The 26,463-nt window shown below is 43.0% G+C and overlaps 1 protein-coding gene across 4 annotated transcripts in view; it reads left to right on the top strand.

Moving 5' to 3' along the window:
• Nucleotides 1-24,096, top strand: part of LOC121861512 — a 59,870-nt gene extending 35,774 nt beyond the window's left edge. For all 4 annotated transcript variants that reach the window (XM_042359319.1, XM_042359320.1, XM_042359322.1 and 1 more), the window contains 5 exons: nucleotides 18,952-19,143; nucleotides 19,515-19,600; nucleotides 19,988-20,168; nucleotides 20,995-21,072; nucleotides 21,752-24,096. In XM_042359319.1, coding sequence (XP_042215253.1) covers nucleotides 18,952-19,143; nucleotides 19,515-19,600; nucleotides 19,988-20,168; nucleotides 20,995-21,072; nucleotides 21,752-22,867 — 1,653 coding nt within the window. In that variant the 3' untranslated portion in view covers nucleotides 22,868-24,096. The remainder of the gene's footprint in view (nucleotides 1-18,951; nucleotides 19,144-19,514; nucleotides 19,601-19,987; nucleotides 20,169-20,994; nucleotides 21,073-21,751) is intronic.
• The last annotated feature ends 2,367 nt before the right edge of the window (nucleotides 24,097-26,463 follow it).

Below are 26,463 nucleotides of genomic sequence, written 5' to 3'. Positions count from 1 at the left end.
TTGAGAGAGTTAGAACGTGTCATCAAGAACCTTTTTTGTTGTCGTAGGTGTTTAATTAAAGACACATTCAATAGGATGGCATTATATTTTCGATTCTTCATCTGCCCGACCTTCTCTCACATCCGGGACCTCCTGGTGGTTGATGACGTCACTGTAGGGTGTGTGTGTGTGTGTGGGGAGAGACAGACAGACTTTCACTCCTCCTCCTACTCTCTCTCAGGATATCTCCACCTCCCTTTTTTGGTCTTTTGTCTCTTTCTGTTCTGTTCTTTTCTCTCTTTATCATCACCTCCTTTGTTTACTTTTATATTTGGAGTTCTCTCTCTCTCTCTCTCTCTCTCTCTCTCTCTCTCTCTCTCTCGGTGTGCAGGAGACCTTGAACACCCGAACTTTCTCCTGCTGGCGGCGTCGAAGAGGAGCGTATAGAAGGTGCAGAAGGAGGTACAGCGGGAGGAGGAGACGGTGGTGCAGGGGGAAGGAGGAGGAGGAGGAGGAGGAAGAAGAGTGGAGGAGCAGGTAGAGAGATAGATGGAAATAAATGAATGAATAAAAACTAAGACATAAATCCAAGTATACATTAATAAGGAAAACCAAAATACATATAGATCTTGTTCTGGTATACATGATGGTGTGTAAATAATAGTCATACATATACAGAGATTCACACAGGCTGTTGAAGATAATGTATAAGAATGAATTATGGAGTTACAACTACTATAGATTACAGTAAAATACCTACGATACATATGTCCTTATTGCAGGTATGTCCTTATTACAGGTGTGTCCTTATTATAGGTGTGTCCTTATTACAGGTGTGTCCTTATTACAGGTGTGTCCTTATTACAGGTGTGTCCTTATTGCAGGTGTGTCCTTATTACAGGTGTGTCCTTATTATAGGTATTGTCCTTATTATAGGTATTGTCCTTATTACAGGTGTGTCCTTATTACAGGTGTGTCCTTATTATAGGTATTGTCCTTATTACAGGTGTGTCCTTATTACAGGTGTGTCCTTATTATAGGTATTGTCCTTATTACAGGTGTGTCCTTATTACAGGTGTGTCCTTATTACAGGTGTGTCCTTATTACAGGTGTGTCCTTATTACAGGTATTGTCCTTATTACAGGTATTTGGAATTATATAAAAGACGCATTAGCCAAAACACGTCACGAATCAGTGTTTACCTGTGAGCGTCGTGCCCATCAGTCAAACACGTACCACCGTTAAGTCGACGTCAGCGTGAATGTGTAAATTCCGCAGTGTCATATGAGTGACTGTTGCCTCTCTCTAACCCCGGGGCCTGTTGACTGTGTGAGTGTATGGTGTCTCGGGGAGGGTAGGGGGTGTTGACTGTATGGATGGAGTGAGGTGATGTGAGGTGGGGCGGGGTGAAGCTGACTGAGATGAGTGTGGTGCTATGTAGGAATTGCAGAGTGAATTCTAACCTAACCTAACCTAACCTAACCTAATCTAATCTAACCTAACCTAACCTAGATCATTCGTATACAAAAATATAGTCAAGATCACAGGAAGTGTCGTTTGAATTTTTAATATTCGAATATTTTATTAGAAATTTTAGCAAGACCGGACAACATAACAGCAAAAGAGATTACGTATATTAATGACTTAAAACAGGTGGTGTGTGTGTGTGTGTGTGTGTGTGTGTGTGTGTGTGTGTGACCACTAATACACCGGTTTAGAATTCTCCATTGTTGTTATGTTAAAAATTTTCTCCTAACTGTTGATTTGAGGAGCATTTGAATGACTCTGTTAACGTACGGTACACTAATGACTGCCAAGATGGCGCCAAAATTACACAGAGACTGTACTGTACCTCGTCTATCCCAATTCATCATCATCATCAAACAGGAAACACATTCTCAATCACATCAAAAAGGGCAGCCATTGAGCTAACTAACGCAACTACAAATCCCTTACGCATCTTTGTGAACTAATTTACGCCAAGGTGACTGACTACGGTATAAATGCGTCGATATACCTGCGTCACTAACTAATACACACTCACCTGTCCTTCTTTACCTGGTGATTAAAGAAAGCTGTTATCATATCCATCTTTCCCCCCCCCCTCCTTCCTCTCCTCCTTCCCCTCCTTCCTCCCCTCCTTCCTCTCCTCCTTCCCCTCCATCCTTCCCCTCCTTCCTCCCCTCCTTCCTCCCGCTCAGGCTGGCAGTAAGGGGCTGGGTTGGAGTCCCTCACCTGTGTCTTAGTTATTCTACAAATAGAGACATAAATAATAGCAGCCAGGGGGAGGATGTGGGGCGGAGGACGGAGGAGGAGGAGGAGGAGGGTGAGGAGGAAGAGGAGGAGGAGGAGGGGGGGGGGAAGACGGAGGGTTGAAGAAGAACCATATGGTGCGTCTATAACTGTCAGCTTCGACCTACACTCACGCACTCCCTCCCGGGGTTCTCTACCCCCCACACCCCAAAACTCGGGTTCGTTTTACCTGGACTCGGGTTCATTTTACCTGGACTCGGGTTCGGTGTTATCCCCTTCTTTCGGATTCGGGGTTCGTTAATCTTCCTGGTTCACTTTGGCGGACTCCGGGTTAGGTGAAGGTTAGGGTGAGTGAGTGAACGAGATGGGGCTTGGGTGAGACAGTAAGTGATTCACACACACACACACACACACACACACAGGTGTTTGCTTTACACTGTTAATTGTTATGTTTTATCGTTGACTCAGCTGACGTCTTTAGCCGCTCCACCGCTCCCTTACCTGCCCGAGTGACCACCGCTAACCTAACCTAACCTAACTTACCTTAACCTAACCTAACCTAACCTAAACTAACCTAATCTAACCTGACCTCACTTACCCCACCTTTATATACACGTATTCACCCCTGCCTATATCACCCTTACCCCTTCTACACCCCCTCCTTCATCCCCTCCTTCACCGCCTCTTACACCCCCTCCTACACCCCCTCCTTCACCGCCTCCTTCACCCCCTCCTTCACCCCCTGGGATGTGGTGGAGAGAGGGGGGAGAGGGAGGGAGAGGGAGGTGGATGTAGGGGGGAGAAGGGAGGAGGAGACACAGAATGTAGGGTGAGAACTATTTAGACCACCTGTAGCAACCTCGGGTAACTCTCTCTCTCTCTCTCTCTCTCTCTCTCTCTCTCTCTCAATAATTTAATCAGAATTCTCATAAACTCTTACGCCATATTTTTTTTTCCCCCGTAAACTGGGATTTAAGTGAACGTATCTAGAGTCGCCGAAGAAGGTTTTTTTTTTTTTTCGTTGTTGTATTTTAATTTGATTCTTGACGTTGTGACTTGAGTTGAAGAAGATAAATGTACTTGTTTTTGTTTTTTTACCTGTAATTATGAAGATTATTGGACGTAAGGAACATTGAGAATCTATTTTTGTTATAGTTTAACCCTTTGATTCCTGGAGGGTGAAATCAAAGTTCTTAAAGGGTTAAAAAAAATCACTCAAAGGGTTAAAACATTATTATCAAAGGGTTAAAACATTATTATCAAAGGGTTAAAACACTATTATCAAAGGGTTAAAACATTATTATCAAAGGGTTAAAACATTATTATCAAAGGGTTAAAACATTATTATCAAAGGGTTAAAAATTCTTATCAAAGGGTTAAAACATTATTATCAAAGGGTTAAATCATCGTCCTCAAAGGGTTAAGTGAGAATATCTAAAGTATGAATATTTAAGAATGACAATTACTTGGAGCTGGTAACACTGACAAGAGTTAAGAGTGACCAGGAAAATGGGAGTTGATGGTGGTGATGGTGGTGGTGGTGATGGTGGTAGTGGTGTGTGTGTGAGATGGCGGTGGTAGAGGCCTCGAGTGTTGTTGTTGTTGGTGGTGGTGTTGGTGATGGTGGTTGTGGTGATGGTGGTGGTGGTGGTAGTGATAATTCTAATGGTAGTTACAGTGGTGGTGATGGTGGCAGTGGACGTAAATAATAATGGTGGTGATGGTGGCGATGGACGCAAATAGTGGTGGTGGTGGTGATGGTGGTGGTGGTGGTGGTAGTGATTGTGGTGGTGGTGGTAATGATAATGATAATGGTAGTGGGTGGTGGTAGTGTGGGGCGGGTGGTGGGGGGACATAAACGTCGACTAATACGAGACCAGGTACAGGTAGTCGTGGTCACGGTCCACATGGCTCCGTCCTCATAACTTCTTACACTGTCTTCCTTCACGTTGCTGTACTTCATCACCACACTGCCCACCTGACACACTCTCTCTGTTTAGAATGCTTCGTGCTTCACTGCCTGGGTGGATAGGTGTCTGACTATCTTTCTGATTGGCTGGTTGATTGGCTATCTTTCTGGCTGGCTGGTTGATTGGCTATCTTTCTGGCTGGTTGATTGGCTATCTTTCTGGCTGGCTGGTTGATTGGCTATCTTTCTGGCTGGCTGGTTGATTGGCTATCTTTCTGGCTGGCTGGTTGATTGGCTATCTAGTTGATTAGCTGGCTAGTTGATTGGCTATCTTTCTGTCTGGCTAGTTGATTGGTTGGCTATCTTTCTGTCTGGCTAGTTGATTGGTTGGCTATCTTTCTGTCTGGCTAGTTGATTGGTTGGCTATCTTTCTGGATAAATAGTTAAATGAGTGTCTGTCTATCTTGCTGTCTGACTATCTGGCTAGTTAATTCCTTGGCCATGAATAACAAAATCCACCCAACTCGACACCTGGGAGCATCACAGACATTATCCATCCACAACATAACATGGTTGACCGATCAGGAAATCTTAAAGTAACGAAAAACACGATTCAGTTCTGCTTGGTCAGGAGGTTACAGTGTAGTCACAGTATAATGACCTACACTTTAGTGGCTGGTCGGTAAACTCAGTCAACGTGATATATAAGTTCCCTCTGTTCGATATGTATCAATGGTAACTATCTTTTAATTATCTGTGTCCAACTGTGTGTTTTATCTCTCTCTCTCTCTCTCTCTCTCTCTCTCTCTCTCTCTCTCTCTCTCTCTCTCTCTCATAAATTACTCTACACTCACCAGCGTCACCTTCAGAGCGCGACAAAATCGACTAATTTAGTGATTTCAACCTTTCACCCGGACGACTCACTGACAAGGAACGTCACCCCCCTCCCCTTCACTCTCCCCCCCTCCCTGGTGTATGTGAGGTTGCGCTACGATACACCCCGGTAAACACAGTGAAGGGGGGAGGGGTGGGGAGTGGGGGAGAAATACTGGGGAGGGAAGAAGAGGGGAACGGAAGAGAGGGACGAGGAAGGGAGGTGAAGGGGGAGGAGTCAAACACTGGGGAGGAAAAGGGAGGGGAGGAGATGGAAGAAGGTGGGGAGAAGAGGGAAGGAGATGAGATACACTAGGAAGAGGAGGGAAGGGAGGATAAACACCGGGGAGAAGAGGAAAGGGAAGTAAAACACTGGAGAAGAAAAGGTAGGAGAGGATAAACACTTAGAAGGGGGGGGAGCAAAATCACTTCAAAGGGAGGAATGGGGAAGGGGGGAGGGAAGTTAAAGAAAGGGAGGGCAGGGGAGTAACCATAACATAACTCCCCCTCCCTTACTTTATCGCTTTCTCTCCCCACACTCCAAGCCAATGGCACAATGTATTTCACAATTGCTATAGTTTGTTGCAAGTAATCATTGGTAGCGTTTATTTATGTTTTGTTGGGGGTTAATCTTTGGTAATTTATGCTCTTGTGTGAATTCGCTAGTCGTGAGGCGTGGGGACATTGTAATTCCGAGTGGGTGTAAAAGATTGAGTTTGTTACTATAGTTTACCCTATTAAAAGTCATTAAAATTCGTTTTCTTTAAGTTGTAAATTCTGATCCATTTTCTTTTATGGTTTATTTTTTGTTCATTTTATAGCAGGAAGTGTTCTGTTTTGTTTTGTTTTTAAATAAGAGAATTTAACAGACTATTTTTCAGTATCTTATATTTCATTTTCTTTCATATAATCAACCTTGCATTTCTCTTTTTATTTATTATTAACATGATTTCCATTTTCCTCTATTATAATACAATTTTCTATTTTCGTTTTTTATATTATTTGTTTTGCTTTTTTTTATATGTTGGTTGTTCTGGATGACCAATTATAACGCCTTACCTTCTAATGAACTAGCTGTGGGTGAAAGAGGTGTTGACTGAGTTGCTGTGGGAGAATGGGTCTCTACATTCCTCCCTCTCACCCTATCCCCCATCACCCATCGTCATTATCCCCATACCCATCATCTTCCCCATGACTCCAACATCCATTATCCAAAGTAGTATGTACTGTTTAATTCCTATTACCCCACCGCCTGAAAAAAATACCAGACGTTACTTTACAATAAACCAAATTAATTGATTCTAACTTCGTAAAAAATGGCTCATATACCTTTTTAATTCGTCGCTAATGATAAACTGTTGAATTAGTGGAATTAATTTAATATTCGTAACTACTTGGAGTAAAGGCGTAAGCGTGACTCATGGTGTGACTCATGGTGTAGAATGTTGAGTCTCTTGAAAAATTATATCCAGTATTGTACACACACACTGCCATACATGTTCCCGTGGATACCGTGCGAACACTTCTACTAGAACATCAACATTGGCCTCACTTACGGGAGACCTTACACACCAACACGTTAGGACAATGTTGTTGAGTTAATGCTGTACAAACAATGAAGCAACATCCACGGAAGCACGTATACATTTATTTCTGAGACACCCTGTCATGGTTGGATATAGACGCCACTGTGTCAGGTAAAGCGGGTCACGCCCACATAACAACACTTAACGTCCAAGTTTATAATGGAGAGACACAGGACTTTCCACACTAGTGACGAGGAGTGTAGCTCTATGCTGTTGCCTGCATAGATGAGATTTCTCGTCATGCGGGAGGAGGGGAAAGGGAGAGGGGGAGGGAGGGAGGGAGGGAAGCTTTCACTGTGAGGTTGCTGGAGTGTGATAAGACTCATCACTCACACCCCCTCACCCCTACCATCACCCTCACCCCTACCATCATCAACACGCATTTCTCCCTTCTCTTGTTATAATTTCACTCTTTCGCAATTCATAATTCGCGCTCGTATAATTATAAAAGTTTATGCAACATATTCGGTAGTGTTGAGGGAGGGAAGGGAGAAAGGGAGGAAAGGAGGGTAGGAAGAAGGGAAGGGGGGCAGGACGAAGGAAGATAGGGAACGAAGGAGAGGGAGAGGAAGGGAGGGAGGAACACTGCAGGTCGCCCGGTGTGAGCTCCTCCAGGTGTCTGGGTTAGACTCAACAACGCTCTTGTCATCATCAATAAAAACCGTTGAGGTGGACCGCTGTCAGTTCACCTCACAGGTGTGTGAAGGTCCAGACTGTTGAACGGTATCACAGGTGACACACTGTTGGTTATATACCTGACCGGACCTACAGCTGACCTGAGTCGTGTTCCTTAAGTACTGTGAGAGATAAAAGGTGGGAGAGAATGAAAGAAAGAAATAAAGACGTGTATGAGCAATAAACTCAGAATAAGTAATGCCGTAAGTTGACAAGAGGAGGACTGGTGAGGGGACGAGTCTCACTGGTATACTGTTGTGTCACTTCACTTGTGGTAAAACACTGTATTCTGGATCAACAGTTATATCAACGTCACCAACGAAGGAACAGATGTCACAGCTTTTATATAAATATAGACATGAACCACATATAGCTGCCTCCAACCATCTCCCCATCGCCTCCAGGTATGCTCAGAGTTTGTTTACATCGATAATTGAAGAGATAATACGCAAATGGCAACTCATCATTAAACACCTGATCTGTGGTGTTGATGACAGGACTTGAGCCACACAGTAACAACGTCTCATTACTAATACACGAGATCCATAACATAAAAACTGTTTCAGCACGAGAAGACAATTAGAGCTGGCGGCATACTGCACCCCACCCCACCCCGCCCCACCCCCCGAAGACACAAACGTTCATGGAAGACGATACACACTAAGCGAACATTCATCCATGACCTTCTGCCCACCGTGGCCTCCCTCTTGTACCACCAAACGAGACTAAATTACGGAAATCTACACAACAAGATATAAACATCAAATCTATCATCCAAATATATATATATAACTATGACTATATCAACACACACACACACAAGCCCGCATAACCGGATTCCTACCTGCTGTGAGCGACCAGACCTGACCTACATTATCACGAGGTAACAACACCCACGCGGGCTGTGCCACCATACACCAACAGGTCATTAGCTTGGCACTGTAAGGCACTCCAGGTTGATGGTGGTGGTGGTGGGTGTGGGTGTATTATTACTGTACTGCATTATGATGTTATCTGTAATCTCTCTCTCTCTCTCTCTCTCTCTCTCTCTCTCTCTCTCTCTCTCGGGATTGTTTTTCTCTCACTTAATCATCATTGTATATATATAAAATAATCGTACGTGAACCAGACCTCATATGTGTGTACAGTCTGTCCTCACCTCTGGCAGAACTAATAAGGGTGTCTTACAACGCTCTACCATCTTCCCGCTCCTATTCCTTCTCCCTAAAGAAACACTATAACATTCTTCTCTGATAACTATATCTTACAAGGTTCCGACATATTTACAGTAATACTAAATCTTAAATGTACTACAGAAACCCTTTAAGAAAAATATCATCCATCAACTCCAAAAAAATAGCTTAAAAGGATATCATTGTTTTAAAGAGAGACCCTCGTGTGGGATCGAATGTTTCTAAACAAGTTGTTGAATCCTGCTGAAGGAATTGCATCTTTAATCACCTTATTCCTCCAGGGGTTCAACTAGGTCATCCTCGGTAGCCTTGCCTTGACGGGGTCGTTGCTGGGTGAGGGGGGGGAGGGGAGAGGGAATGTGGACGGCAGCCAGTCAGGGAGAACGGAGTGGTAGTGGTGGTGGTGGTATTGTTGTAACGCCCCTTGTTACCGCGCCCTCGGCCAGACACCCAACCGGAGGCCACCAAGTTTTCCCCGTCTTCCGCTTTTTTGTGTGACGTCAAGAGGAGGAGTTTTTCCGCTGGGATGGATTGACTGGAATGTTGTCATTGTGTGGAGGGCGGAAATGAGGGCAGAGACGGAAGGAAGGAAGGAAGGAGAAGGGGAGAGAAAATTTGAAGTCAGAATACTAGCACACACACACACACACACACACACACACACACACACACACACACACACACACACTAATCATCAGTTTCAGCAGACGTCAATAAAATTATCAACAAACTAACTCAGTCAAGTAAGAGAATTTTCAAATGAAGACTCAGGCGTAATGAGAGAGAGAGAGAGAGAGAGAGAGAGAGAGACAAAAGACACTGTGGCCCAGAAATGTCTCCGACACAGAAAGTCACGTAGCAGAAAAACTGAGACGCGGGGAGGTGAGTGGCGGGTGGGTGGGTAGGTGGGTTGGATGGGTGGAGGAGGAGGTACAGTATAGTAGGTGACGGTGGTAGAAACAATAATAAGAATGGCGGTAATAAGGCCAGAGGTACAATAATAATACGGGTAATTTAATGGTGGTAGTAATGATAGAAATAATAAGAATAGTGATGGTAATAGTGGTAATAATGGTGGACGAAAGATGGCTAGGAGAGAGAGAGAGAGAGAGAGGTAGTGGAGCGAGTGATGACTGACCGTCACACCTACGAATGATGTACACGACCGGACACGTCTGCTGGTTGTTGACGTGTATGTGTGTGTGTGTGAGTGATCCCCTAGGGTAAGTATGTATGTATGTAATAATAATAATAATAATAATAATTAACGGTTTATTGAAAGAGCTTGGCAGCCAGAAGGCTGAAAATATACAGTTACATAATTGGGGAATGGGTTTCGATTTACAAATAATATACAAGTAACATAAGTGATACAAATAAGATATATAATAACTAGACGGGGAAAAGCTCAAACTACAGGGCATTTCAACATAGTGACAGTGCAAGAAGTAGGAATTACTGAGAGTGAATACACTGGTTTATTACAAGTTATTGATAATTTTTACAATGGTTGGGACTGGGCTGTTCTTATAGCGATCAGTTCGTGCACGTATGGGCTGGATGCGGTTGTGGTGTCGAACAGCAATTCTCGGACTAGGGATCTCAGGTGGTAGATGTATGTATGTATGTATGTATGTATTTATGCATGTATGTATGTATGTGTCTTGCTATAATCGACATAACCCAAACAATAAACAAATTAGTAAAAGTAAGAAGAGAGACAACAATCGACTTTCCATTCCTTCACTCACGACAAGATTATATCCAGCGTGTGCTTCCGTGTCACCCCCAGTATAGTGTGTTGTGTTGTGGCGAGGCTTGTACTCTTGTTCTGCACCTCTCACACACTTCCACCCCCCCCAGGCAACACACAACCTCTACAATACACAATCTACAATACACAACCTTTCACAAGACACAACCTTTACAACATAATTTCTACCATATACAACCTTCTCAACGCACAACCCTACAACACACAAACCCCCCAAAAATACACAACCCTCACAATTCGTTCAACATATACAACCACCACAACACACCTCCACAACACTTATTTTAGTTAATTATAATAAAATCATCATGTTGTATCTGTAATATTTTGGGGATATTATATTTTAAAATAGGCCAAACAATTTTTGGACACTGTATAAACATCCAAAATCTAAGCATTCTCTTTTGCCATGACTTTGTGTAGCCCCCCCCAAAAATTATATGCCTCGTGGTGGTGAAATGTGTAGAGAAAAACTAATTACCCGTATATTTTCGTTCAATATGTTTCTAAGTTTTATCATTTATTTTTCGGGTAAGACTGAGCAAAACACAGCGGGTGTGGTGAGTACTGCAGAGAGAGGTAGCAACACCACAACACTGCCAGATGACATTCTCAATGCCGCCCCCAAGTTACTATTTTTGTAACATCTAACAAACTAACTTAAGATACTACATAAAATTTGAGGCTAAGGTGAGGTTAAATTTACACTTAGAGTTTACCATTACGCAGACACGGTCTCATCTTACGAGAATTTTTTTAGTAACCATTGAGAAACACCACTTGAGATACGACTTATTTTTTTCAGGAACAATAGATGACAATACATCGGCTTACGACCGAGTCTTAATAAAAAAAATTCAATTTTCCTTTGTTTTAGAGATTTAAAGAACCGAGTAGCTGCGTTCCTTCATTACTACTTTCGAGAAAAAATATCATTTACGTCTCTGAGAAGTTCTGAGTCCTCGGGCTAGCCGCTAGTTTATCATAGATTCTTAAGGTTAAAATGATTCACATAACTGCTGATTTAATGAAGATCCACAATGGAAACGTGAACAGGAGTTGCCTCTGAAGATGACTTGAATAAAGACGAAAGCTAAGGTGCTCCATTTTTTCCTATAACTGCTGATGTAAGAACGTATCCAACTGACTCACTGTAAGTAGGTGATTGTCCCTGATGGAGGCAGAAATTGTTCCAATACTCTATCATAACTGGATACATTCTTTTATAATTTGAGAGAGTAGAAAAAATAGCTTATGAATCCAGGTCACGAAATATTGACACCTATATAGAGAATGAAGTCACCATCGCCCCCTCTCTCCCTCCCTGCCCATCCGTCACCCCTCCCCTCCACCCCCAGACGCCCAAAAATGCCTATAAATAATTCAAATCAAAACTAACGCATGAAAATAGATGAAAGAATATATAAAAACTAACCAAATAAATAATATATAAGAAAAATAAATGAGCAATCGACTAGTTAGCCTATTATAATCTAACTTTACCCAACGTAACTTAACCTAACGTAATTTAGGAAGTCTTAGATGAAATACAGTCCAAGTTTTACATTATATGCATTCATTTTCACCGAGTTAAAATGATCATCCTTCTAAAGCCTGACTCACTGATGTCGGCAGCCTCAGATGGTGTATAAAGTGGCAGATATTAGTCACAAGTGAACCCAGACGACTGCCTTCCTTCATCTGCCACAAACAAACAAACAACTTCAATAACAAACACATAATCAACCACAAGCAAGCAACACTAAGATGAAACAAAATGAAACAACAAAATCAACAAGACCACAAACCAGAAAGAAACAAATAAATTCCAGCTAAAAAAATAACAAGGTTGATTCCATATTATACATTGTTGAAGCGGTTCTTTTTCTCTTTCCGTCCATCCACCCGTCCGTTCTGTTGAGGTACACACTGAGTAGCATTAGTATTGGGTAAAAGGGAAAGAGAGAGGAAGAAATGAGAGGGAATATGGATGGTTGAGACGCCATGAAGTGCCGCCTGTCGTCTCAAACTCTCGTACAGCATTTAGACCGGTTTGGGATTTTGTTTACAAAAACGGCAGACAAACACAAGACATTAAAGGTACTAACAGGTAGAAGTCACAGCAGACACCAAGGAATACTAACGAGCAGAAGCAGGGCCACAGTAGTCAACGAGGACCACTTTCAAACAGACGCTGACAAACAAGAATCAATAGCAAACAGAAATGGCCACAGTAGACAACAAGAACTACTTTCAAACAGACGCTGACAAACAAGAATCACTAGCAAACAGAAATGGCCACAGTAGACAACAAGAACTACTTTCAAACAGACGCTGACAAACAAGAATCACTAGCAAGCAAAAATGGCCACAACAGACAACGAGAACTACTTTCAAACAGACGCAGACAAACAAGAATCACTAGCAAGCAAAAATGGCCACAACAGACAACGAGACTACTAGCAAGTAGAAGCACCTATGAGGTCGACGGCCGAGCTTCTCACTTAATATTACCACAACCACATTTTTACCCAACTTCTTCTTCTCCTCCTTCCTCTTCCACTTGTACGTATCATTTCTTCCTCCTTCTTCTTCTTCTTGTTCCACTTCCTCTTTTTCTTCTTGTTATTTTCATAGTACTTCATTCTTCCTCTTCTTATTACTCCCTACTTCATCTTCTTATTCGTTTATCAAGTCATTCATCATAAATTCTTCATCATCTTCTTTCCCACATTCACACAAACGTATCCGAAACAACAACAAACACATACGTAAATTTTAGTGGTACAAGGGATCCGTCATAACAATACTCATACCAAACGCTTAAATAAGACTAAATAATACTGAAGCCACATAGAACAAAATTACAGGTTACAGTTAATAGATATGAACTGTATTGTTGTATTTTTTATTTCACCACACAAAAGCTGGCGTCACGGCTACATACACAAATAGTTATTATTGATATTGCGATTACTGTTTATTTTCTCTTATATGGAGGTCACGAAAGTTATTGTTCTTGTTATTTTTGATTTTACTATTACTATTAGTAGTAGTAGTAGTAGTAGTAGTAGTATTTATTTATTTTTATTTGTGTAGTAGTGTAGAGTGAGGCAGTGTGGGTGTGAAACAGTGTGGAGTAAAGCAGTGTGGGGGTGAGGCAGTGTCGGGGTGAGGCAGTGTCGGGGTGAGGCAGTGTGGGGGTGAGGCAGTGTCGGGGTGAGGCAGTGTCGGGGTGAGGCAGTGTCGGGGTGAGGCAGTGTGGTGAGGTAGATTGGGGTGAGTGTGAGGATGAGGCAGTGTGTGGGGGTGAAGCAGTGTCAGGGGTGAGGCAGTGTGGGGGTGAAGCAGTGTGGGGGTGAGGCCGTGTGGGTGAGGCACTGTGGGGGGTGAGGCAGTGTCGGGGTGAAGCAGTGTCGGGTGAGTGTGGGGTGAGGCCGTGTGGGGGTGGGAGGCCGTGTGGGGTGAGGCAGTGTGAGGATGAGGCAGTGTTGGGTGAGGCAGTGTGAGGATGCGACAGTGTGAGGATGCGACATTGTGGGGTTAGGCAGTGTGGGGGGGGGCAGTGTCGGGTGAGGGAGTGTGGGGGTCAGGCAGCATAGGGTAAGACAGTGTCGGGGTGAGGCAGCATAGGGTGAAGCAGTGTGGGGGTGAGGCAGTGTGGGGGTGAGGCAGTGTGGGGTGAGGCAGCATAGGGTGAAGCAGTGTCGGGGTGAGGCAGTGGGGGGGTGACCAAAGAAGCACACTAGCGAGCGAGCCCCTGGCCTGACCCAGTGATGGCGAGGTTACTGTGTCGAGGCAAAGTGCTTGGTCTTCCCCCCTCGCTGTTTGTTTGCTTAATCAATTGTTTGTGTATTTTTATTTGATATTTATAAACCAGAATAAACGGTTTACTCCAGATTATAATAAAAAAAGATTAAGTTCTAGATTTAAATTCTCAACAAGGTTTGCATGATAATTTTTTGGTTGTTGATATAAAAATGTATTAACTTAATTAATTAACTTAAGCTAAAGTACTGACATTTCATCAAAAGAATAACATATAAACTACACTCAGACTTTACCTTTACCAGTTACGTTCATTTTGTACTAGTTAGGAGACCAAATTAAATTGCAGAATCTTTACAAATGTGTCTACATTAATTGTGGTCTCCTAACTCGTACTGAGTGGACGTATTCAGTTAAGGTTGAGTCTTGGTGTAACTTTGATGTTATTTTTATGGTTCTTCTGTGTTTTTGTTACATCTCTGGTTTCAAGGAACTTTTATGAATCCGGATTCTGGATTCGAAAAGAAAAACTCGTATGTGGATTTTTGGCCTCGACTGCTGAGATTATAAAACGTATGTAATTACAGTAGAGTTCTTTGTGCTTTCTCAGCGCCATTCAGAACCTCATTTATTTTTACCGTTTCTTAAGGTAACCAATTAAATGTGTTCTTATGCCTTCAATAACGGGGAAAATAATCGTATGAATCTTTGAGAATCTGCCTCCACCCCCTACCCCGTGACCTCCCAATCTCCCATAGTCTTGGTAGAGGTGTGGAATGAGTGGGTGACTGGCAGGTCCTGTTACACTGGTAGTGACAGTCACTGGAGACAGGACCACATGACCTCCAGAATTCCTGCATAACAGAGGTAGCGAGCGTCCTTCTGCCAGGCACCAAATAATATGACACAACTGAGTCAATTGTAGTCTAGGCGCTTCCGGCTGTCAGGGAAGACGACGGTGTGCGAGGCAGACGACACCACGACTACACCCGCCGCTACACTACACCCATTACACCTACACTGACACCTCGATCAAGTGTCAGGGTGTTGCTAGGGGGGGGGGGGTGGAGGGAGGTGGTGGAGGTGAATCAAGGTGGGGTCGTTAACCTGTGATCCCCACTACAAGTCTTCCATGTACTTGTTAAAAACTCTTCTCGTCCACTACCAACGTGTTCCCGTGTGTGTTAGCTGACAGTGACACCTCAAGCCTTGTGTTCAACTGCCTTATCTTTCTGCTCCATTGAATCCGGCATTTGTCTTACTTCTTAACTAAGTAACTCTCTCTCTCTCTCTCTCTCTCTCTCTCCCCGTGCTTCGTGGCAGCAACAGGTTACACGAGGTGATGAAGGAGGAGGACGGCAGAGAGAGGACGAGGTAAGGTGAGGTCAGGCAAGGTGCTACCCTCACCTCACCCGGAAGCTGATATCGCACCCACTGGCACCCCCCACCCCCACACCTAGTTATCGTGAGAGGGGAATAATTAGAGGGGGGGGGCAGTTACCTATGTGTGTATATAGGGGGAAGACAGGGAAGGAGAAGAAAGGGAACCGGGGAATGGAAAGGGATTAGAGTAGGAGATGGGACAGAAAGAGAAGGGGAAGGAAGAAGAAAGGGGTTTTAAGGAGTGGGAGAGAGGAGAAGGACGAGGAAGGGAGAGGGTAAAAGTACAGGATAAAACGACCGAAATTCCCCAACATACAGAGCAGGGAAAAGTAAACAATCATATCCTCCCTATATTGTCCCTGTTATACAAAAATCACACCGTCAGCTCAAACACTCGCAGCCTGAGACAACCCAGTGCTTCTAGCAAGATTTGTCACTGCTTCCCACAACGCAGTTTCCCCCTGCAGCTTTAACTTTTTTTTCCATTTTCTGTTATTTATTATTTCTCATTTTCTTTTATACTATTTCCCGTTTTGTTTCTTGTTTGGTGTATTATTTAGTGACTAATTCATTATCCTTCGTGTGTGTGTTTCTTTACTATATTTCAACCATCTGAAACTTTCGATACAATGATGTCTCAACTCCTTAATTTCTTGCATGTTTTATACGACCACAACTTTCTATTTTCCTTTAGCGAATCTCTCTCTCTCTCTCTCTCGGGTATATTCTTCACAATTCCATTTACTTTTATTATCGCTTATTTGTTTATAACTTTCTATGAGTTACAGTTTTGTCAAGTAACAGTACCATCACTGTTAATAGAACTAATTGACTGATGATTTATTTATACTGTCACTGTTATTAAATTAATCGTACGTCCGCCACCTTTACGTGCATCTGTGGTGATGATCTTACGGCTCCCATTATCATTTACTGTTTTACTGTTTAGTGAGCCTGTTTTATTATTGTTACGCGTAATTATTAGTCAACTGTTTTATGGGGAGATTATTAAACGCCCGAATCCCAAGTTAACCACAAATGTTAAGCATATAATCGTACGCCAGCCACCCCTGCCCACTGCTGCCTGACTGGAGGACGACGCTGCCAGAGTTGTCAGTGTTATGGCTGTTGTGTTTTCCAAGCCACCAACTTAATTGTCTTTTGGTTACTAACAAATGGCCGTCCTACAACTCGCATATAATTATCTCCGTAATAATTATCCGGAATAACGGTGTCACATGAAGAGGTTTTGCCCTAGTAATGTTTAACCTCCTCCGTTACCAATATAAAGTAACGTGTATATTATAAAATTAAATTCATATATTTGTTATTTTTCTTGATCAATTGAGAATGTTTATTGATTACATATTGATACATACACGCCCATTCAGAGTTGAACCAACACGTAATATTTTTTAATCCACAGGAACTTTAGTAGTAGTGACAAATACATCATATTGACCAAAATAATCGATGGATCTACTGGAGCTGAAAGTTCCTACACGACTCCACCTGTACACATAATGAACACACTTGTATAGTCAGACCCTGGATATAAAAAAGAAAGTTTCGCTCGTGCGGCTGTGAATTACTGGGATGGACAAGACAAATACATTTAGCCTAGTGTTGACCATGACTTGGCTGGGGGGAAGCGGTGACGTGTGGACCACAGCTGAGACCTCGACCACTTGTGCCAATGTGAGGTCATTACTGCCATTGATCTAACACGCAATATACCAATAAAATAGATACTCCGCGGTCCTCGTACAATTGGTTTTCCTGCTAATGGGCGACTGATGTTACTGAAGTGTGTGTTGTAGTTATGAAAGTGCCTTCACAAACGCTCAGCTACTGCACGTGTTCCACTCACTACTTCACCTCTCCTCCTCCTCCTTACTGGGTCACGGTGTTCTCGTCTCTACTCGGGCCTGAAATATCTCATTAAGGAACACACGATCTTGTTTAATTCGAGTTGATGTCGCTAAAGAAGAAATAACCTGTTTTATCACAAACTTTCAACTTTCTGTTTTATTCGATTTTTGTTGTGTGCTTCCTGCTTCTGCCAGGTGTACTCGCTCTCCCTACATGTCGATAATCTCAGTTCTGTCTTCTCTTCTCTACGCCAAGTGTTCTATCTGTCGTGTTTTGTGTTGTACAAACGAGACGTGATTCTCTCCACTGACTAGCGTGCGACGCCTAGCGTATAACGTGCAGGACACACACACACACACACTGCGAGGCGTGCAGGGATGGGTGTGTCCATTGTCGTTCACATAAATACTTCAAAAATAAGAAACTTACAAAACCATAAGAAGGTTAACCCCTACGCCACTCCCCCCCAAGATTGAAAAAAAAGCAAAATGGCGTATACTTACACTTCAACACACATAAAAGCCTCACATTCACAATTAAACCTTGTTCAAACTGCTCATACCAAACACAACAAATCATAATTTACATACATTGACATTGGTAGTACAGTGGATCCTCTTGATGACTGCCAAATACAATATTATCAATGATTCATTTTGTATTTCAATCAAATTCGTTTTTACTTCATTTTTATAAGGTATTCTAGTCCTTTATGATGATATTTTAACTACCTTTGAGTGCTGATTAACTGACTCACTCACTGACTGACTGAGATAATTTTATCCCCCACGCCCTCGAGTGACGCTAAACCTGCCATTCCTTAGCCATGTGGTGATGGTGTGGACAATAGTTTCTCCACAACACCGCTGCTGACAACATGATCTGTTTATGATTCACTGGACGCACACTGTACAGTTAAGCAGCAGCAGGAGAATGGTGCCCCAGGCGTGTGTAGGAATAACACCTCTCGTGGGAGCTTAAGGCTGGTGATTCTGGTCAGGGAGTGTTTCATGACCTGTGAAGTTCATGGCAGGAGGTGCTGACCCAGAGATCCTACGAGAGAAAGTTAACTCGGGAACCAATCGATAATTCTCTTCAAACACTATAAATAGTCATGAAGTAAACCATCTGTACTTACAAAACTCCATACTGGTGTAGCTTCATATATTTGTGTTTACCTTCACCTTAACGACTCAGATTAATGTCCACTTAGGCTATACTTCTATCGGAGAAGCCGGGAAGAACCTGGGCGGGGCCTAAGGGAAGGCGGGCAGGGTGAGGGGTGGGATCGCGGGGGGTCTAAGAGGTGACCCACTGGCCCTCATCACCTCGGCGGCCTCAACTCTCCTCACTGGCAACTCCTTTTTTGTTGGTGTTAGTTGCCATATTATCATCTCTTTTGTTCTACTCTTATTTACATTCCTTTAGCTTATAGTTTTTTGTATTTTTAACCCTTTACAAATTACAGTAAGTGATTATTCTCATAAATATGTTAGGGTTGAGTCAGGTTGTGTTACAAGCACCTAAATTCCTTTACGAGAAACTGGAGCACATATGAAAGTTGCTTGTTTTTGAGTTAGGTATGTGATACTGTATACTCTGTACGCTGAACATGTCCTTGTGTGCTGGCGCCATAGAGGTTGACTGTCTCACACACACACACTAAGCTCTCCTTGTTGTCCTCAGGGCCAGACGTATGATGACCAGAACGCCCTCGACTCAGCCTCCCTTCCTGTCGAGCATCGAGGAGGAGATATTTATGGACCCTCCTTAGGAGGCCCAGGATCACATCTAGGAGGAACTGGACCCCTACAAACAGGCCCTGACGACCCCTGGCCCCTTGCTCAGCCCGATATGAACACCATCAAGAACCTCCAGGTACGCGTTCTCTTCCCCCGTCAGAATATACAGTAAAGGGTCGTCGAAAAAGAATGTCCAGATTTTAAATGGTTACATATTACAATCTAGGCTTTCTTTTTTTTCGATCACCCTGTATATCCTGTCTGGCTGACTCGTATATAAGAAAGATTTTGACGTCATATGTTTTTTGTTAATAAGTTATGAACAATGTTATACTGTTGTATCCTGTTTTACATACTTAGATAGCTGACCATACCGTACAAATTGCTATCTTTACTTATATTGATTGGCAAGATGATGTAGGAGTTAGTACAGTATTACAAAACAAAACAAAATAGAAAGAACTGAATAATAAAGCAGCCATTGTGACGTGTCCTTGGTGCCTGCAGGTCCAGTGTGAGAAGTCCTTCATGCGTGTGTCAGTGGAGTTCGACCGCCCCTTCTACGGGATGATCTTCAGCAAGGGTTACTACAGGTAGGTCCTCATACTTCTCCTTCCATCCAACCATCCACCTCTCTCTCTCTCTCTCTCTCTCTCTCTCTCTCTCTCTCTCTCTCGTTTTTATTTATCTGTAAATGACTAGAACATTTCTTTCTCAATTTATGGCGAAATTCTGATTGTATTTTTCAATTAAAATCAACATGCCTCGATGTTGTAGCTCTAATTCCATTCATAAGTGCCCAGAGAGAGAGAGAGAGAGAGAGAGAGAGAGAGAGAGAGAGGCTAAAGTATTTTCCCATCAGTTTTCCGAAAAAGAGAGATAAGGGAAGAGGTAGAGATCAAAGCTAATTTCTTTACCCATCAGTTCTAAAGTTTATTTTTATCCTCCTCCCTCCAACTCGATGATTGTGACTGCTACAGTGACCAGAGCTGTGTCCACGTTCAACCTGGGACTGGTCGCCTTCAGGCACAGTTCGACATCTACCTCAACAGCTGCGGGATGACCTCTACCGCCAGCAACGCCAACTACGGCCAACCCACACCCTCAGGAACCTTCATTGAGAACACAGTCATAATCCAATACGACCCGTTGGTACAAGAGGTAAGTTACTCGCTATAAAGTTATACTCACACGCGAACACCATTATGCTGTCAAGTTATGAAATATATATCGACTGATGACTTGAATTTGTTGTGTTTGAGCCTTCAAAATATCATCATCCTCTAAGGGTTGAAACATCATCCTCAATGGATTAGAACATTGCCCTCAAGTGTTAAAAATATCATCCCCAAGTGGTTAAAACATCATCCTCAAAGAGTTAGCCCCCTTAAGAATTATATTTTAAAACATAAAGGAAATCGTTTCAATCCTCTGAGGATGTTTTGAATCCACGAGGAAGGTGTTTTAACCCCATCAGGACCACAGGTAAAATTATCGTCTCCCATATGAACATGGTGTTTTATATTGCCCTATGGCAGGGGTTTTCAAACTATGGGTCCCGACCCTTCAGTGGGTCGCGAAATAAATAAATTGGGTCGCAAAATAAAAATGGGTCGCGAAAATAAATAAGAAAAAAAAATAAAATGGGTCGCGAAAATAAATAAGAAAATAAAAATAAATGCACCATAATTTAGGCTTGGTTATTGTAATGTACACTCCACCGTCTAGGAAGCGACTGCAAGGAGAGCAGTGTTTGTCTTTGATTTACTCATTTCATATCATTACACTTAGGTTTAATGGGTCGCAATTCAAATTGTTGTTCTGGCTGTGGGTCGCAGTAAAAAAAGTTTGAAAAACACTGCCCTATGGTAACCCTATTTAGTATGGTGAGCAAGTTAGTAAAGGTGTCATTCATTAATAATGTAGAGTTGTTGTGAGATACAGGTGTTGGTATGGACAACAGGTGTTAACACTGTTGGTATTGCAGGTGTGGGATGCCGCAAGGAAGCTCCGTTGCACCTGGTACGACTACTACGAGAAGTCTGTTACCTTCAGACCATTCCAGGTGAGTGTTTATACTCGTGACACGCTCTTGTGTGTGTGTGACGCATCAATGCTAAGAATCGACATTGTGTTAAATGAGAATACCTATAAATGAAAACTAAAATTAAATATAAAACATGAAATTTGAGTAAAAATGTTGAGTAGTGTTTATTCGAGGTATAGAAATATTAGTTCTATCTTTAATCAGTCTTATCTGTTTTATGCTCTTACGTCTGGCAGCCGTTCACCAAGTTAGTGCTGGCAACAAAAACTTATTGTTGTTTTATATTTTCTTATTAGCTATGTGAAACTTTAGCCGGAAAAAGAACTTTCAGACATACTCGTATGTGTAGAATCAATTAAAAGTGGATAAAATCGAGGTCGAAGGTTAGATTCCTGGGCGCTCCCAGCTCACCCAGCTGTAAATGGGTACCTATGTTGAATGAGGTTGAGTACAGTACCGGCCATGCTGTCTCCTTGTGCACCGAAGACTTAGCATACAGTGTGTTGTATCCACACTGTCCCTAACGGGCAGTCATGCCTATGGGATTCACTTTCAATTTTCTAGATTATTTAGTTTATATCTTCGGGGCTGCCACTATCATACAGTACTGAGAAGTGTTTTAATTTATAATTCTGAATACTAGGTATAAACACTGAGCTGGACGATGTTTGTTAATGATGACTGTCTCTCACAACAGGTTGACATGTTGAATGCTGTCACTGCCAACTTCCTGGGTGACAACCTACAGTGTTGGATGCAGATCCAGGTGGGCAAGGGTCCCTGGGCCTCTGAGGTTTCCGGTATTGTCAAAATCGGCCAAACTATGACCATGGTTCTAGCCATCAAGGACGACGAGAATAAGTTTGACATGATGGTGCGTAACTGTGTGGCTCACGACGGGAAGAGGGCGCCCATACAGCTGGTGGACGAGCGCGGCTGTGTCACTCGACCCAAGATAATGGGACGCTTCCAGAAAGTCAAAAATTTCGGCTCTTCTGCATCTGTGGTGTCTTATGCCTACTTCCAAGCATTTAAATTCCCCGACAGCATGAACGTGCACTTCCAATGTGTAATTCAGGTATGCCGCTACAACTGCCCTGAACCACAGTGTGACGGCGGCAGTGGGGTCTATCAGGGTGCCCCAAGCAATAGAGTCAACAACGTTGTTGGGCTCCCCGACCCCCGTAGCCCCACCAAGCAGGCTCTGTCTAGTGAAGCAATCCCAGTAGCTTCACCACAGACTGCCCAGAGCAAGTCTGGCGATGGAGTCCCAGGAGACGTTGCTGGTGGTAATCCCCTCCCTGTCCCTGTCAGCGTCCCTATCCAACCTGTCCTTGTGAACCTCCCAGGAAATTCTTACTCTCAAGTCAACCGCCAGGGATCTTCCTTGGACAGCGCTGGTCGACCTCGTTCTCTGGATCATGAAGACTTAGACGAGGATGTTGAGGAAGAAAGCCGCGTGCGTCGCTCAGCGGTGCTTCATGTTTATCGTCGTGCTGCTCAAGAGATGACTGACGTGTCCACTGCTCGGGTCATCCAGGTCGTGGCTCCTGGCGATGTTGCCTTCAACCTAAATTCTGCAAATGAGACAGTTGTAATTTCTGAAATGCTTGATGATGCATCCAACATATGTATGTCTGCGACTGGTTTCGCAGCAGGTCTTGTTATGTTGCTGCTTGTCCTTACTATTGCCTGCTTAGTGGCTTGTTTCCTCTACACTCGTGTGCGAACCTTTAACGCTAAAGGCGGCGTCACCACCTTCGTGCAGGGATTCGACAACCCCGAGTTCGTCAAGGTGGCGGGCGGTAACTGAGCCACACGACCACCACGAACTCTGCACTGTGCCATAACGCCGCCCCGACCCCCAACACCAGGGCGCAGGTGTTGTTCATGCCTGCGCACTCCTCAACTGTTCCTTCACTGCCAGCCGCGGTGCTGACGCCTCGACCACCGCCGCTCACACCCGACGGACGTGTGTGACGGTGGTCCGGGCAAGGGTGGTGACGGCCTCTCCAACGGTGGTTCATCTCTGTTAGCTCACATTTTCACTTTTGTTCCTAAGCTGTCCCTCCATGACTTAATTCCTCCTTACTGCGCCTCCTTCTGGTCCCCCCCACACAGTCCGTAGCTCGAGTAAAGTGACTTGTAGTGAGCAGCACACAGTCAACTTGTACATTTGTGCTGCACAAACACCTCCATTACCAGCTTCACATATTAACACAAGGACTTCTACAGTCTCGTTTCTCAGTAACTCAAGCACATTATAGCTTTATATTTAAGTTACCAAAGCCTGGACTGTCTACCAAGCCACGGGGAGACACAGGTAGGCCAGGCAGACTCCTGAGCTGGCAATGTTTCCCCGGGCGTCTTGCCCGACGGTTCCTCACACTCACGCGCTCACTCGTGCTTCTTATGGGGGTCTTGTTTCATTTTCCTTTTATTTGTTCGTTATATAAGTTAAAATGTTATTAATAACTGGAATTAGCTGGCCTTATTCCACATTATTTATGACCTGTTTAGCACATGGATTTGCAGACTGAGCACCTTGTAAACGTTCACCTACTTCAGTGTATATTATGAGAGATACAAGCCAATGAGGAGAGTCTTCTTTCCTTCACTAGTAGATGTATAACAGTAAGACGTCGTGTACAGCTGTGTGACCATCATCTTGCTCGCCACACACTCACCTCCACCACCATCCTTCCTCGTGCACTTGGCTGAGGCCTTAGAAAGAGACTTGTGTCCATGAGCATACTGTAGTTAATGATATGAAATAACAGACATTTTTTTTACGGAGCATTAGTATGTAGCACTCGTGTGTGTGTGTGAGTTTTGTTAACTTACTTAAGTGTTGTTTTGATATTGTACATTGAAGCAGCCAAGCAAAGCAGTCCTCACCGCTCCCCCTCGCCAGGTCTTCCCAGATCTGGGAGACTTCCTGTGGGTATTTCTTTCTCCATTATTTATTGTAAATATTTAAGTATATTTATTAGTTCAATGTAATATTTATTTGTAAATCTGTAATAAAGTAATAAAAAATAATTACTATTTCATTCAATGTTGCCTTTATTTGCTTTAATTTGGCTTCTGTACACCTCCGACCTTACCACACTCACTCAACCAATGTTCTTCACTAAATACTACTACAACCTTTCTCATTCCTCACTTCCCTACTTCTCTTACTGTCTCTTGCACTGTTCTCTCCAGTACGTTGGGTTCCCTGGAGAAGGGTACAGTTAATACACGCGGTTCTGCAGTGCGCCTGAGTAATGAATGGTACAATACCTGAGCCTTGGTGTATAGTAACACATAAGGAGGCTGTCCAGGCCATTCAACAAGCTAACAATCTCTCTGTGGCGGAGTTACAGTAGGTTAGGTTAAATAGGTCTGGGCATGGATTCTGAGACTAGAGGACGCGTTCACCCTCCAGTGTGGTGTTGTCAAGCTGTCGGAAAATAAACTAACTAGGCAAGGAATAAAGGGAGGAAGACAAAGAATGCGGCGAAATCCAGTTTTTCTATTGGTTTGTCCATTTGTTTAATATATAGAAGTTGCCAAGCACAGAACTTTATGTAAATTCTTTATAGCATTTCCCGCAGAAATTAATAGTTTTCGGGTTATTTAGATTTGTTTTTTATTTTCCTGAAATTTAATAAAAATCCCTGGGAAATCCTGTGTTTACCTATTACCCAACCAATCAGCAGAAATTTGGAAGCACGTGATACTTGTGAGCCAATCATTGGAAGACTTATGAGCATGCGCAAGCTCCGAAATTGGAAATGGTTAGTTCTTAGTTTCACTAGATGACAACTGTCAGCGAAGGGTGGTTCCTGACAGATTGCCGTGTAATTCAGAGAATTCTTGAGAATTTAGCGAGTTTTTTAGAAAGAAATCGCAGCTGTTGACATCTATATAACGCCTCTACATTTGACATTTGTAATGCCTATGGTGTTCCACAAACTTACGTAAAGTGTCCCAAGTGTGGTGCAGACTGCCATTATCGAGAAGATAACATTTAGTTTTTCAAGAAACGACGCGTATGCAGTCGCCAAGACAAAGGTAAGACCTGGAAATTTCGTTGCCTAAGTAAAGGACCTATACTCATGCTGAACTATATACCTGTATATTATACCTGCATTTTCTTTCTTTTTTTGCGGGAATTAGTCCACCCAGGCACAGGTCACTGACCTACATCGGAGCCTGGGGGGCGAAATGTAATAATAATAATAAAATGAAAAAAAAGATCAAAAGTGAGAAACAATATATGTATGTTGTGTTGTCAATAGTAAGAGAAACAATTGAGACCCTGCAATTGTGTGTAAATAAGGCAGAAAGTCAGATCAGCAACCTGGGACTTGGTCACAATTTTTGTGATGCCATATGGCAGCAGGGTCTACCATTAGACAACACATTATGCTGCCAATAGCTTCCCAGGCGGTTAATTTATACACAGGAAAATCTCCTTTACTAAATATTATTTTTACTACTATTCCAACACGGAGTATTGTAGCCTGATTTTCCAACCTCTTCATTGTATAGGAGCCTAATCTTAAAATCTACAGTCTTGATTTTCCAGCAATTCATTGTAGTTGTGCAGTTATAAAACTGTACTGTACTTTTGGTAAAGGTGTAGAATAGTGCTAACACCAGAAGTTGTTTATTAGTTTTCTTTATTTTTGCTATACTAATTGTATTTATTTAAGTATATTAAAAGAAACAGCTTTCTAGTATAATTTTAAGTATTTTTTTTTTTATTCTATCCCGCTTCACAATTCTCCTCCCGGCGCCATTTTTGTTATTTACCTCGCTGACTCCCTCTTCAAGAGACGTTTACTTTTTACTTTACTTTTATCCTCTTCACCACTGATCGGCTCGTTAGCCGCTTGGGCGATCGGTCACATTTCTGTTATTTTTCGTTTTCTTTTATCCTCTTCACCAAATGATCGACTCGTTAGCCGCTTGGGCGATCGGTCACATCTTTGTTACGCACTGTTGGCAAGTACTGGGCATGCACCGGCTCCTGAATGTACCTGAACCCGCTCCAGTGTTGGTCAAGTCTTGTTTTGAAAGAGCTCACATTCGGTGCCGTCACAACACTTTCTGGTAGATTGTTCCAAGAGTTCACAACTCTCACTCCGAAAAAGTTAGCCCTCACAGTTTTCTGGACCTGCGGCTTCTTCAATCTCGAGCTGTGACCCCTTGTGGGGCGAGCGTCCGCCAGCTCCGGTTCCATGACAAAACCCCAACGGGGTTATCATTTGTCAACACTAACCTAACCTAAACATAAAAGTGTTTTATTTTATATTTTGTATATGACTGAGGTTTTGTCCCTTGGGGTTTTATCCGGTCACCCCAGCTCCAGGTAAGGACACTGACTGAGTAGTGCCCCTTGAGATGCTTATACACCTC

This window comes from Homarus americanus, unplaced genomic scaffold, assembly GCF_018991925.1.
Source record: "Homarus americanus isolate GMGI-L3 unplaced genomic scaffold, GMGI_Hamer_2.0 scaffold24260, whole genome shotgun sequence".
NCBI lineage: Eukaryota > Metazoa > Arthropoda > Malacostraca > Decapoda > Nephropidae > Homarus > Homarus americanus.
This window is presented reverse-complemented; position numbering and strand designations above follow the sequence as displayed.